At 41.5% G+C, this 16,335-nt stretch overlaps 1 protein-coding gene across 1 annotated transcript in view; it reads left to right on the forward strand.

The window, feature by feature from the left end:
- The window catches only part of LOC145412901 (metalloreductase STEAP4-like), an 80,604-nt gene that overhangs the window by 40,927 nt on the left and 23,342 nt on the right, over window positions 1-16,335 (forward strand). Inside the window, exons 2-3 of the mRNA XM_080282698.1 lie at window positions 10,852-11,200; window positions 15,553-15,705. Coding sequence (XP_080138824.1) covers window positions 10,852-11,200; window positions 15,553-15,705 — 502 coding nt within the window. The remainder of the gene's footprint in view (window positions 1-10,851; window positions 11,201-15,552; window positions 15,706-16,335) is intronic.

The raw sequence follows: 16,335 nt of genomic DNA on the forward strand, positions 1-16,335 counted from the left end.
AGAATGGAGAATGAAAGACTGACTAAGAGGGTGTATGTAGGTGAGGTGGAGGGAGGGAGAGGGAGAGGTAGACCGAGGATGAGGTGGAGGGATGGAGTTGAGAGGTATATGAGGGAGGGGGGGTGAGTTGGGGGGAGGGTAGTCAAATGGTGGGTGACAGAGCGACTTAGAGGCGTTTTGTCTGCGGCCACCCTTTGCGGGATTAGGGCGTCGGGCTATAGATAGATAGATAGACTAAAGGGCAAATGTGTTTCCAGCGTTAGTGAATTCCTTTATAAAGACTGGCGCTTTTGAGAAACAAAAGATTTATTATTATCGTCATTAAGCTTCGGCATATAAATGGCGAAACTTATTGTTTTGGTCATTATTATTATTTTTTTCTTTGCGCTTTTCTCTTAGATCTTGACATCTTATACATGAAGGTATCCTAGGGTAATCCAAGTGCTTGTACCAAATATAAATGACCCAGACCTGTTCTTGAAGGTCATATACTACTTTTATTGCAAAAATCGCATATTTGAAATTGAAAGATCTCAAAAACTAATTGTATTTGGTCGAAAATCCTAAGATAAAAAAATTGCTAAGAAATTTGGTTTAATATTTTTCCATTTAGCCTTGTGGAGAAGTACCGAATTCAAATCTGCTTGTTGTTTAATTGTCGCACGTTTTAGAGAAAACCACAGACGCTGTAAAGCTGTAACTTTGTATAAATATAGCAGTGGCCCCTCTTATGATCAGAAAGGAATAAGGTTACAGTTTAGCATACAATTAGACAGTTATTGAGACATGTAAAATGTACCCATGCGTTCTTCCACACCTTTGTCTTCAGATCTTGTTGATATTACACAAGAAGCTTCCTTAGGTGTATCCAAGTCCATGTTCCAAAGACGAATGACCTCGACCCACTTTTAATTATCACAGACTTGTTTGTGATGCCAGAGTTTCATATCTTACCCTACCATAAACAGCCATGGCATAGTTTCCTTGTTGTGGCTACACAAAAACAGGTAACTAGTTACTTATACCGTTATTATTATTTTTTTTATTATTATTATTATTTATTATTATTATTATTATTATTATTATTATTATTATTATTATGATTATTAATTATTATTATTATTATTATTATTATTATTATTATTATTATTAATTAACAGATTAACACTAGAATATGATGCGAGTCAGGAAGATTTGCTGTGGAATGGATGCAGAGTTATAGCACTTTATTTTATTTTTTTAACCATCAAGCTACATGAAATAAGCAGCAGAAGGACAAAAATCTGGGCGATATTAAGGTACAGTTATTATAATATAATACTATAATAATAATAATAATAATAATAATAAGCTGGTGATAGGGAGAGCTGGAGCTCCCGTTTCACCAGCCCTCAGGACTTGATCCTGACCATTTCCCTTTGCTGAACATTTTCAGTGCATTCATTTATATAGAGAGTAGGTCTGCATCTATCTATATACCTAGGCTGCTTCCCCCAAGGAAAGGGAGGTAGCTGAGACAGGACGACACACTCCCTATTTACTCATCCATTCAAACACATTCATTCGCATCTTAGCCCCAAAGGGAAGAAGGGACAGATCCTCACCGCACCACACCACACAAGGGTCAACTGCGCAGTGCAATCAGTAACATCCGCAGCAGGGCCCGACAATAGAGCTGGTTTACCCCTGCCACATCATAATAGACCCATCCCCTTACCCGCACCTGACCTGACTAGCTGATCAGACCAAATGTGGGAGAATATCCCCTCAGGGCTGCGTCAACATTTATTCATTCACAATTTTTCTCCATTTATTTCTGTCACGCACAGCCACTCTTCCTTGCTCATCAGACATCCCTCTCGCATCCAGCGTTCTCCTCACACTGTCCATCCATCCTATTCGTGGTCTCCCTCTCAGCCTTACACCTCTCACATCAGATCTATTTATCTTTTTCACCAGTTGCTCATTATCCATTCTCTCCATAAGCCCAAACCATCGCAACACCCTCTGATGAACTCTACCAGCCATCTCCCGGACCACTCCAGTTCTCCTTCGCACTTCATCATTTTGCACTCGATCCATACGCATCACTCCTCACATACTCTTCAGACACCTCATCTCCATTACATTCAAACTTTTCCTCTCTGCTACACCCATATTCCATGTTTCAGCCCCATATAACGTAGTCGGTACCACAACACCCTCATAAAGCCTTCTCTTTACATCCATTCTAAGCGAACGACATCTAAACACTTATTTCATTCCTCCCAGCACCTTACCTACTTCATTCATTCTAAACTTCACTTCTGCATCTATTCTTCCATCCACAGCAATATGTGACCCTAAATATTTAAAACACTCTACCTCCTCAAGCAACTCACCATTCAAAATTATATTCATCCCCCTACCATCTACCAACCTCGTACACTTCACTTTACTCTTATTTTCATTTACTTTCAATTTCCTCCTTTCACACACCCTTCCAAACTCCTCTACCAACTGTCTCAGTCTCTCCTCTGAATCAGCCACCAGTGCAGTATCATCTGCAAACAGCAGCTACTTCAGATTCCACTCTCCACCATCAACATTCACCAGACTCAGACCTCCACCTAAAACTCTTGCATTCACCTCCCTTACAACACCATCCATATAAAAATTAAACAACCAAGGCGACATCACACATCCCTGTCGCAGCCCCACTCTCACGGGAAACCAATCACTCACAGAAATTTCTCACTCTTACACACGCTCTACTATTTACATAAAATCTTTTCACCCCTTTTAGTAACCTACCATCAAGTCCATACAATCTTAAAACAGTCCATAAAGCCTCCCTATCAATTCTATCATACGCTTTCTCTAAATCCATGAATGCCCAAAACACATCCATGCCTTTCGTTAAATACTTTTCACACACTTGTCTCACAGTGAACACCTGATCCACGCATCCCCTCCCTCTCTTAAAGCGATATTGCTCATCACCAATCACTCCCTCTGTACCCTCTCTAATTCTCATAATTAACACTACCATACACCTTACCTACAACACTCAACAGACTTACACCCCTAAAGCTAGTACATTCATACTTATCACCCTTGCCTTAATACAACGGGACCACACAAGCACTTGCCCCGTCAATTGGCACCATACCTTTCTCAAAGCACACATTCAACAATCTTACTAACCAGTCAACAATAGTCACTCCACCACCCTTCAGGCATTCCACAACACACCCATCCATACCTGCAGCTTTCCCAGTTTTCATCTCCTTTACTGTCTTCTCCACTTCCTCCTTCGTGATCGAAGAATCATTCAACTCTCCTAACACATTTATTCCTTGCACCCTTCCATCTGCCACAATCTCAGCCACTCTTTCCTCCTCTACATTTAACAGTCTTTCAAAATACTCTGCCCATCTCTTTCATACTGCATCCATCTCAGTTGACATCCTTCCATCCTCTGCTTTTACTCACTCTTCCTTCCCAGACTCTCCCTTTCGCACCCTTTTAACCTCCTTCCAGAACATTTTCTTATTCTGTTGAAAATTCTCAGTCAGCCGCCTACCCCACCTCTCATCTGCTGCCACTTTAACATCACGCATAGCCCTTCTCGCCCTATTCCTCTTTTCCTTATACCTCTCGTATGACACGTCATCCTTCCTCTGCAGCCACACTTCATATGCACGTCTCTTCTCAGCCACAGCCATACTTACTTCCTCGCACCACCATTCACTTCCTTTTCTTACACCACCACCCACACGTCTCACACCACACACCTCTTCTGCATGCCCCACCACAGCACTCTTTAACAACTGCCATCCCTTCTCCACACTGCCATTTTCCTGATCTTTCACTGTGTTCCACTCATCTTTCAATTTCTCCTGATACTCTATCATTTTCTCTCTTTTATCCAACTCACTCACTTTCAAAACCTTCCTGCCACACCTAACCCTCCTAGCTCTCGCCCATCTCTTACCTACTCTCAACTTTCCCTCCACCAGGTAGTGGTCAGACATACCTCCACCCTCCCCTCTCAGAACTCTCACATCCAACAATCTTCCTATTACATTCCTAGACACAACCACATAGTCCATCAAAGTTCTATCAACAACCCTTCCACCCTCCTGTCTCACCCATGTATACTTATAAATATCTTTCTTCTCAAACAACGTATTTCCAATCACCATCTCACATTCAACACACATCCCTATCATTCGTTCCTCATTTTCATTTCTTCCAGGCACACCATTCATACCAACTACACCTTCAACTGCTACATTTCCCACTCTAGCATTCAGTAGGCCAGCATGCTCTCATAATACCTCTACCTTCAACTGTCTACACCACACTACACGTGCATAACATATCACACCTTCTACTCACTCTCTTTAGCAATGGCCGCTGCAGTGTTACTATCAAATGAGGTGGTACCTCAGATTGCCACCACCGGCAGGGTAGGGTTGGCGGCACAGGGTCTTTCCGGTCGCCATCAAGCGACTGTGCCGGCAGCAACTCTTGCAATTTCCAGTGATGCTCGTCAGTGAAGTGAAAGTGCGGCCTTATTCTTTACCAACATCCGCGGCCTTAGTACAAATTTAAACTCAGTTCATTTTTCCTTCAATCCATGTCCCCTCTGGCCCTTTTCCTCACAGAAACACAAATCTCACCCACTACTGATATATCCCCATACTGTTTCTCCGGTTACCATCTACTCACAAACTTCTGTAACAAGGGCGGCACCTGTTGTTATATCAAATCCCAATATGCAGTTGACACTATTTTAAACTTCACTTCACCCAGTTTTGATTACTCATTATATAAACTAAACTGTCAAAATATTACCAAATGTATCTGTGTTGTCAATCGCTCCCCCAGTGCTTCTTCGGAACCCAGTGTATTTGATTCCATATCCACACAGTTGAGTAACCTTAACCTTGCCCTTAGCACCGAAATTACCATTTTGGGTGATATTAACATACATAATGTTGAATGGTTATTGCACTCTACCAGGACTGATGACGCTGGTCTACAGCGCGAGCTATTTGCAGAATCGTTTAATCTCACCCAGCTGGTAAAGCAACCAGCCAGAATACCTGATAATCCAGACCATAATACCCATCTCTTGGATTTATTCTTGACGAATAATCCAGATCATTTTAGGACAGAGGTACTGTCATCACTTGGATCCTCTGACCACAATCTCATCAAAGCCTCATTAGTTAACCCTCCCACACCTCCCCGTTCTGAACCTGTCAGAGTGACCCGATGGCACTTTGACAGGGCAGACTAGGATGGATTTAGAAATTATCTTGCTGACATTCTATGGCAGTCTTTCTTCTCTAGTGATCCCAATTCTACCCAGACCCACATTTGCGATTTAATACTAGCTGGTATGGATTTATTCATACCAAGTCAACAGTTCACTAAAAGATCGAACTCTCCAAAATGGTTTGATGGCAACTGTGCCAGAGCAACAGCCCAAAAGTCATTAGCATATAACTCTTATTTAAAATAAAAAATATCTGAATGACTCTCTCAATTTAAAATTGCTAGAAATCATCCAAGACTTGTAATAAATCTTGCTAAATCAAACTTTCTTCAAAAACAAGCATCAAAACTACTTAACAACCCTAATGACAATAAAATATTTTGGTCAACTCTTAATTCTTTCAATAATAACTTTAAGAAGTCATCATCCATTCCCCCACTAAAATCTTCAGATGGCAGCATTACAAATGACCCACGTGCGTAAGTAGATATTTTTGCCAGTACATTTGCCAAAAATTCTACCATAGACGATGCCAGCAAGAACATCTCAGTACTAGAACTTGACTCTCCCGAAATTGTTCCACTTAAAATACAGACAAGATACGTAAAATCCATCCTAGACAATTTACCTACTAACAAAGCTCCAGGCCCAGATGGAATTCCGCAGATTGTTTTGAAAAAGTGTTCCCCTGAACTTGCCTCTGTTCTAGCTAAATTAGTCAGACTATGCATACGTACTTCTTCATGCTGTCACATCTTCTCTTGGTAAGGTATTTGAAACTTTAATTAATAAGCACATTGGTAAACATCTTGAATCCAAAAACTTAATTAGTGATAGACAATAAGGTTTCTGCCTCGAAAGATCCACCATTGACATACTCAATCTCCTAACCCATACCATCCATCAATCAATTGACTTACATAGAGAAACTTAGGCAGCAGCCCTTGATATTTCTAAAGCTTTCGATAGAGTATGGCACCGTTCCCTGCTGTCCAAACTCCCTTGCTATGGACTAACGTCTTTTGTTCCTTTGATTTCCTCATATCTCAATGACAGGAAAATAAGAGTAAAAGTAGATGATGTATATTCCAATTTCCACTCAATTAACGCCAGCGTGCCGCAGGGATCAGTTCTGGCGCCAACCCTGTTCCTGGTTCATATTAATGATCTCTTATCTGTCACTCATAATCCCTTCCACTCATATGCAGATGACTCAACACTACATAGTTCATTCACACTCAGACACCCATTTACAAAGTCTAATATCTCTACCTCTCAACTCAGTACAGCCATCTCCCTAAATCAAGACCTATCTACGATCAGTGAATGGGGACAAACAACCTTGTCTCATTTAATGCTAATAAAACTAAATATGTACAATTTACTGATAGACAGATATTGCCAGATTCGTATATTACCTTCAGTACTACTAATATTCCCATCTCCAAAAGTATTGAAATTCTCGGCGTCTCACTTACCAATGCCCTCAGCTGGACCTCTCATGTTAGATCACTTGCTAAAACTGCCTCAAAGAAACTTGGACTAATGTACAGAGTCCGTAACTTCTTCACTGATGAGCAGTTAGCTGTAATTCAAAAGAGTCATGTACGCTTTCAGCTTGAATATTGCTCACCCTTGTGGAATGGATGCGGAGAGGCTGCATTAAAACAACTAGACAAAATTTGGAACAAGGCTGTTAACATTATTAACAACCCTGTTATTACAAATAAACTACCTCCCCTACAACCAAGAAGGAATGTTGTCTCCCAAACATTATTATACAGATATTTTTATGACAAATGCTCAGACGAAGTTGCGTCCATGATGCCACCTGTCCATGCCTTCCCTCGTGCTACACGGGCATCTGGTAGCGCTCATGACTGGAATGTCACTCACCCATATTGCAGAACTTCTGCCCTATCAGAATTCTTTCATTCCCCATACTGCATCTCTTTGGATCTCGCTTCCCCAGAGTTGTTTCCCTCCAAACTTCAACCTACAGCTGTTCAAGTCTAACTGTTACAGATATTTTATAAACAGAGGACACCTGTAATATGGTGTATGGATTATTTCTTTTTATTCCTTTGTTTTTCCTTCCTCTGTTCTGTTATCAAAAAAAAAAAAAAAAAGTAACAAGCTTGCTACTCTTTATTTATATAGCAGTATGTCCCATGGCCACTAGGAGTGACGAGGTTGGACAAAATTAGAAATGAACATATTAGAGGGACAGCGCACGTAGGTCAGTTTGGGGACAAAGTTAGAGAGGCGAGACTGAGATGGTTTGGACATGTGCATAGGAGGGATGAGGAGTATGTCGGGAGGAGGATGCTGGAAATGGAGTTACCAGGCAGGAGAAAGAGAGGAAGGCCAAAGAGAAGGTTTATGGATGTAGTGAAGGACATGTGGGTGGCAGGTGTAAGAGAAGAAGATGCAGAAGACAGAGTAATATGGAGACGGGTGATCCGCTGTGGCGACCCCTAAGGGGAGAGCCGAAAGGAGAAGATGTCCCAGGGTCAATGGTAGCCAGCTATGAAGGAGCTAAAAAAAAGTTCATTTTATGTTTGGAAGAAAGTAAAATAATTTCTTGTTACCGGTATTTCTAAATTTAAAATGTCAATATACCTGGTTGCTAGTAAAAAATAAAAATAAATAAATAAATAAATAAAAAAGGATTCAGTTCGACTACACCTGGCCATCAACTGAGCCGAAAAAGGATATGGATATTCATCAGATTAGGGCAAACGCGGTATATTTGAAAATTTCCGTAATCGTTATCACTAGAAAAATTGCGAGAGATTAGAAGGTTTAGCCTTGCCATAAATCGTTATCATTATGCAGGAAGGTTGAATGTACTCGAAGGTATGGCAAGGGAAAGTTACGGAGCACACCGGAGAAGCACACAAGACAACGATTAAGAGATCTGAATTTCTCTGTCAGGTAAACGTCGCTTACATAACGTCATCGTCATCATCATCATCCAGACCTCTCTTTTCAACATGGAGAGAGGTGAGGTAGGGGTCCTGAGAGCCAGAAAAAACTTGATAGAATAAGACACTAACCAGAGTCTGCGCAACTAAAAGGGCAACACTCCCATTCATTCACCATTTAAGCCCGCGGAATCCTGGCCCCACCTGACAAATAGTGTTAATTTTTCGGTGACTGAAACAGATTAATACAGAAGCACAGAACAACGCGTTACGCAGGGATACTGCTGATCAATACTGCTGTTTTATACATTAACTCCCTCCCAGTTCCATATAATTTCTGTCAAGAGGATGATTCTTATGAGAGCAGAAAGGGCCATCTTATATCTATCTGACATTGTGAATAATTCCTTAAATAGCCTCTTCAGAACGACGATGTATTCTTTATTACCCTTCCCCGCCCCGGAGGGGCTAGGGGACGGGCATTGTGTTTACTCGGTTTGTTTGCTTGTTTGTTTGTATGTATGTATGTCTATTAACAACTTTATGCTAAAACCACTTTTGTGATTTTGACTAAAATTACAGGGATGATGGACTATGACCTCCTGATCACCTGATTAAATTTTGGGCCAAATTTGGCCCAGGCCCAGGCTGTAGGCCCTAAAATTAAAATAAATAAATAAATAGTTTTTTCGCCATAACTCCTTTCAAATTCGTCGTATCGACATGAAACCAAAATCTAAAGGTGCATCTTTATAATCTGCATCCTATAACATGCCTCATTACACCAAGGGTGTAACCCTCCCAGCTAGCGGTAAGTGGGTCAACGTCAAGTGGATCAGGCCTATAATTTCAAATGGGCATAGAACTGTCAATTTTCACCCGATTTATTCCAAATTTGGTATGTGACATCTTTGACTAGAAATTCTGTTGTGTTTATACGTCAGCACTAAAATGACTGCCTGGGAAGGGTTCGCTTTGCCTTGGCACAGCTTCTTGTTTCACTCAGCTTCTAGACGACCTCTGTAGGGTAGACTTTACAGACTAAGACGATCTTGTACAGGGAGGCCCATATATAACGCTCCACTTCCACTCTGCCCGGGGATTTCTCGTGTGTTGAGAGGACGGTTCAGTGTCATCAGTGTCTTGCAGGCGAGGGTTCAGGAAGGAAGGGTGGCGAGGCTCACCCGGCTGGCGCCACCCTGTGTGGCTGCTCAGATAAGATTGGCAGCATGCATATATCTAGGAGATAAATGCGAGGACAAGAGAATGCTTTCTCCGCGAGCGCTGGACGTAATTATTACATAACCCGCACATGCTCGTGCCCTTGAGACCTTTTATTATGTCTACATTGTATGTCCCCGAGCTTGTTGAGTTATTTCCTACAAGTTGATATTGTTTGTTTTGCTTGGGGATGTTTTTAGTGAATATTGTCTAGTAAGACGTGAAGTTGACTAAGTATTTTTTGTAGCGAACTGGCCTGTCACGTGAGCAGCGTCTGGCGGGAGAGGCGGAGGCAGGAGGTGTGTTGCCATTGTAATTTATTTTCCTACATATTTATTTACGTTGAGTTGCTTACTCATTTCACCAGAAACTATTTTATTTCGCTTTACCTTAACATTACCTTTAGTCATACCCCTTTGCCTTCAGGGGGCTAAGGATAAATATAGTTTGTTTTGTACTTCTGGCAAATGCACTCCTGTGCAGTGGGAATTATTACCTATTATTATTAACTCTGAAAACTGAACATTGGTTGAAGACAGTTTATGTAGACTAATCAAATGTAGGACCGTACAGTGGAATTTTTACCCTCTCACTCCCCCCCCCCCCTTTCCCGCCCGATGATCCTATGAATAGCGACCCCACACTCCCCCGTTCCTGATTTTCTGGATCCGCCCTTCTCTTCATTTCCCACTGTCGCTGCCACACTGACACCCACACCATCATACACAGCCGTCCTGCAACACACAAGACACCGCCCCAGTGTATGGATGTCTTTCACTAACCCCTTCACCACGAGAGGTCCGCCCCATTTTGATCAGTATCGACATAGCAAGACTAAGATTTAATTTGAAAATTAGTTTTTAGACTAAATGGGTTTAAGAAAGCGATATCTTCCTTTTTTAAGTGTCCAGCTCTGGGCTTTGGCTTCATAATCCGTTTCCAAGGCCCAGTAGTCCTACATATCATACACTTTCGCATGTCGCTAGTGCGGCGCTAACACCCACCGTCCAAACTGAATACATGCTAGGGCTGTCTCATACAGGATTAGTGCATTGGCATTAGTGGGGGTATTTTTACATGTCGGAGGGTCGTCTGGTAGATCAGTGAAGTCTGCTTTTTGAAATTCATTTTTTTAAAGCCCTTCCCTGCTCCAGCTGGGATTCATACGTGGGTCCGTTAGGACTGCGGGCCCACTCTCTGCCAGTTCGGTCACTGCCTTCCCCAAAGCTAACCACTTCAGTTCGAAATCTGTGTGGAGAACAATATGAATGTGAACGATAATGGTCGCTTCTTATCGGACATGGTTTTGTTTCTCTCTCCTTCTCTCTCTCTCTCTCTCTCTCTCTCTCTCTCTCTCTCTCTCTCTCTCTCTCTCTCTCTCTCATCCTCAAGCAACGAGCTTAACATTAATAACAAGGTTCCACCTCTCCACAGACCCCAGCATCATCGGTGCCAAGATGGATAATGCAGTGCAGGCTAATGGCACATCACATGACGCCAGTCGCAACGAATATATCGGTCATACCAACATCGCCTACCAAATGGAGACCCTGGGGCATGAGAGCGGCGTTGGAGGGAGTGGGAACAGGGCAGAAGGGCTTAGGAATGGAGCAGGAGTGCGAAAATGTGAAGGAAGAGGCGCTGAAGAAGGGAAAGACGCTGAGGGAAACCAAGATCGTATTGTGCTGGTGGGAAGCGGTGACATGACGAGAGCGATGGTGACGTGTTTAGTAGCTGCCGGACACCGACCTGTTGTGGCTACTAGGAACCCCGCCAGAGCAAGGTGAGAGAGAGAGAGAGAGAGAGATTATAAATATATATATATATATATATATATATATATATATAATATACACTATATATATAAATATATATATAATATATATATATATATATATACACTATATCTATCTATCTATCTATCTATCTATATATATATATAATATACAGTACATATATAAATATATATATATATATATATATATATATATATATATATATATATATACCGGTATATACAGTATACAGTATATAGATAGATAGATAGATAGATATGTAGTCCGAAAAAGAAAGAAATAAAGGCCATCATGAGCCAGTCTTGCATTCCTTGTAGGACTGTCACCAAACAGGTACAGTACAGTAAACTGACATAGGTGTTTGCATATTGCCCTGGTGGACATGAGGGTGGGATGGTGGTCAGGGTGGGTGGTTGGATGGGTGGATAGGCAAGGTTAGGGAGTGTGCGGGGTGGGTGAAATAGGTGGAGTGAGTAAATGGGGGTGGGATGAGTGGGTGAGTGGGCTGGGTCGATTGGGTTAATTTGTGACTTCCGAAGGACAAGACAAGAGATAGACTACACTGGGCGAGTGGATAGATATACGGCAGACTTGGTCGGTGGGTAGGTGGGTGGGGGAAAGCAGGTCCACTGGGGAATAAGTTCATGGAGTAAATGGGTCCATGAATGCAGTAGGTTAATGTGGTAAAGTCCATGGAGAAACACGTTCTTGTGGGAGATAAACCCAGGTGGAAACAGGTCAAATGGGTAAAAAAAAAAAAAAAAAAAAAAAAAAGGTTCATGGAGAGAGCAGATCCACGAGAGAGAATCGGTCCAGGTGGTGATTTGGTTTGTTCCCTCGGAAAGAAATAAAACAATGAGGAATACAGGTCAGTGAAGAAACTTGGCCCATATAGTGATATAGGTCAGTGAAGGTCTTAGGTCCGTGGAGGGAAATTAGGTCCATGAGGGAAAGTAGGTACATGGAAAATATAGATCCATAGGAAAAGTAGGTGCATGAAGAAATAGGTCCATCGGAAAAGTAGGCACAGGGATTAAATACGTTCTTGTCATAAAAATAATATAATAATAATAATAATAAATTGAGAAATAAACCAGAGAGACAGTAGGTTCATGGGGAAAACAGGTCGAGGGGAGAATATTGGTCCGTGTAGGAAAGCAGGCCAATGGAGGAATGGTCAGTGAGGTAAAATAGGTCCACGGGGGAAATAAGTTACTTGTTAGATGACGCCTAGGTGGTGGAGCCTGAGATGGGCTTACAAGCTAGTAGAAAATAATATAATAGTTTGCAAATCTTTTCTTATTCTGGTGTATTTTTTAATGGCTTGAGAGATAGAAAAGATGTTTCAGCCTTTTTCACTGCATCCTCTAGTTGGAGTCATTGGATTCAAACTGCCCCACTCTCCTTTGCACGCCACTGAGATGAACTATAAGGCACGCGTGGCAGAAGTCTGGATAAGTACCGGTATGAAGGTAATCTAAATGACATGGAATAAAGATAAATCATAAATTAAACTTTCTCTGGGAAAAGTCGGCCGTGCAAGTTTGAGGGCTAATGAACGTTTAACCCCTTCAAAATAATGATGTCTTCCTCCATTTTGTTTTTGCAGTATACGGGCACATTAATTCAGCTTAGGAAAGACATGCCTTGTTGAAGAGTATAACGAGAGCTGTATTTAAATCCACAAGTTCGAAAGAATATGAAAGGAACCCCAATGGATTCACGAAATTTGGGATAATGTGCATAAATGGTATTTTCACTGTATTTATGAGATCAAATTTTAGGCGTCGTGCCTAACTTAACTGTTTAGATGTGAAATGCTTACTTTGCATCTTTACTGCAATTAGCAACAGACTATTTGAGAGGGGAGAACGGTCCAGTGTTAAGTGATGAGGTGGTGGTGGTGGCTGTCCTTGCCAAACATAGCCACAAGTTGGCTGCAAGTCCATAGAGCTAGACAGGTATATAAGTAACTAGATGGAGTAACAGATATAGGCAACTAAGAACTAAACAGCCATGATAAGGGGATATTTAAATTTTGGCAGGATACGCAAGTGGCAGAGTTGACAGGGAATAATATGCTTTTGCTCACATGATGTGATGGATTTTACAATGTATTATGTATACTTGTTTTCTTTAGAACCTTGACTGTACATGTGATTTAAGTAAATATGTAATTAATTCATCTGCATCAGGTGACGTATATATACATCGGGGGAGGCAAAGGACTCTGCTAGGGTGCGAAGTCTTGTGCCACACTAGAAAACCAGGAAAATCATTGTGGATTGGTGCTCATAAGTTCCCATCCCCCTGTATTCCCATATATCATAAACACTTGCCAGTCACGTCGATTCCATGAAAATCAAAGCATATATGTGTGTTAAGATCACCACATTGCTATATTGCATAACTGATGTACAGAATTTTGGGACAATGAAATATAAACAACATGGAAAATGAGTAAAATATAGTTATTACGTGCGTTGTGAATACTATGCAGTTTGTAATCTGAGATAACGTTTAATACTTACATATAACAAAATGGTCAGCTTATATATTTCACTTGTACTTGTAACAGTACCAATCACTCAATACTTTTTTTTTTTCCCTATCGGGAGCATAGGGATCTTGGATTAGGCTACTTGTCACGAACTTGCGCGAGCGTATTTGTAGGTTCGTAACATTTTGTTTCAGTGTGAAAACCGCGAATTCTAGTGGAATTCCCACTGAGTATCAATCAGTTCAACCGTCCTAGCATTCACTCGATTGGGACGGTTTTCAGAACATTTTTCACTGTTTCATAAGTGATCATCCTTGCGCCCGACGTTGGCGCCTTTGCTGAGTGATTTATTGTGAGCGTATATCGCTCACTTTCTTTCCGTTGACCATTGAAGCAAGCACGGCCGGCCCTGGCCCTCTTTCATAATTCGAACTTAGTCGGGCTTTGATCATCGTGAGAGCAGGTTCGTGCCCAGCGTGGAGCAGCGCCGCCACAGCGCGTTCCTGAAATCACCTAGACGGTGAAACGGTGAAAGGTTCAGCATATTGCAGCGTCCGTCCTATGTATCGGCGCCCAGTCATTCCGCTTAGCCCCCTCTACTGACCAGTATTTCTTTTCGTTTTTCCTAAGTCTAAGTTTAGCTTTTGAGTGAGCGAGTGAGTGTACTTCCCTTGTTATTTGAATTCATTTTGAGACTCATGTAACGTAAATTTATTTCATTGTAATTAATAAATTTATAGTTCTTTTCCTTGAGCTTAGTGTAATTAAACTCGTGTTTTATTTTTCCACATTAAGCTTATTTTAGTTGCCGCTCCTGGTTGCACAAACACTTCGTATTATTCATAACTGGTACTCAGGCCAGTTTCTTTTGTATTAAGCTTAAATCCGCCAGGAATTAATGCACCGACAAGAACCTGTTTATCATTAATAGCATCAGTTATTGCTTGTCAGAGGTGGAGTCACTTTCTCTAGAGGCTAACAGTACTAACAAACAGCACGCGTGAGTAATTAGTCTCTGCTGTGTATTGTTGAGAAAGTTTATAAATTCTCATCCTTAGAGAATCGGCGAAGTAAGCCGGCATAAAGTAAAACTTACTGCTTGATTTCACAAGTCAGTTCTTTGTCTCTATTTTCAAGCAAAACATATAACCTTTATTTAATTTTTAAATTCACGTCCCCCCGTGACACTACTTAGTCCCGATTTTTAAGGCAATGGTGACCAGCCTCATTCATCCCAATGCGGCATTATGTGAAGAATAAACCCCAACCTTCCCTTGGATGTAAAATCTTATGAGGCTTATCTGGTCCAAGCATCCATTTGGTTACATGTTTACCGCACAATGAAGTCAATGGATTCATGGGTTTCAGAACCATTTGTCCTGCCACTAGGCAGCAATACATCGTGTTATTGGATGGTGGGCGCCCTCACTTGATAATATTTAGTTATCTGTGGTGTCTTAATGATTATTAAACAATTATTGAGGGCTGATAGGAATCATATGACAAAAAATACCGAACGATGCTAACTTGGCTACATTAGCAGGGAGTGCTGGCTAGCATAATCGCTAGGTAAACGCCTGTAAAATATAAGTAAGTACACGTTCGTGACCAGACTGATGTGTATTACCATTTCATAGGGCTAAAGGTGATTTTTGAAGAGATATTTCTACCCAGTTACCCAGGACAAGAAATTTCCATCCATCACCAAAACAGAGGGGTTGAATAGACATAGAATCAGTACAGAGAAAAATATGACATTAGTAGAAACCCATATTTTGGTTGAATACACTCGAAGTCCTAATGAAAATCTGACAAGGGATAATGAGCACTTCTTTACAGGACCTGGGTTGGAAGTGACGAAGCTGACGTGGTGAAGGTGGAGGATGGTGTGGTGATGGGTGATGTGGTGGTGGTGGCCATCCCCGCCAAGCATCACCACACACTGCCTGCACACCTGCTGGAGAAAAGGGTGGTGGTGGATATTAGCAACAGGTATGTCTATGGGGCTACTTACCTATGTGTCTATTTGTCTGTCTGTCTGTCTGACTGTTTGTATTTGTCTATATGTTTCTCTCTCTCTCTCTCTCTCTCTCTCTCTCTCTCTCTCTCTCTTTCTGTGTGTGTGTGTGTGTGCCTAATCTATGTATCCATTTCTCTTTGCCTACTTATGACTATTCATCTGCATATCTAACTGTCTGTCTGTCTTTCTCTAAGTCCATATATAGTCCCGGACAAAAGAAATGTTCCACCCTTTCCTATGTTGTGTGCGTCTGGGGTGCCCCTTTCTACACGGCATGTCACAGTGGAGTATGAGAGGTGAACGATTGGCAGGGAGGTCAGGTCGACAGCGGTGAGAGTGTGCGATTCGAAGCAAGGTTCAGATCTGCTCTAAATTCAGAGTATTGCGTACAAGTTGGCTTAGTAGATAGTGCTGTATTATGACATGAACTGAAAGCAAGGAATAGCTCATGAGAGAAAGCTTCTAATACCTCAGACCAGTCACTCATACCGACCGAAACAAGCATTCTAATGGTAGTAATGATGGTGATTGACTTAAAAGTGAAACAGGATTCTGAACATGTCTTCGGAACCTGGGGTGGGATTCTCTACAGCATATACAGT

This window comes from Coenobita brevimanus, chromosome 94 (assembly GCF_032717465.1).
Source record: "Coenobita brevimanus isolate Jiangsu-jjx chromosome 94, ASM3271746v2, whole genome shotgun sequence".
NCBI lineage: Eukaryota > Metazoa > Arthropoda > Malacostraca > Decapoda > Coenobitidae > Coenobita > Coenobita brevimanus.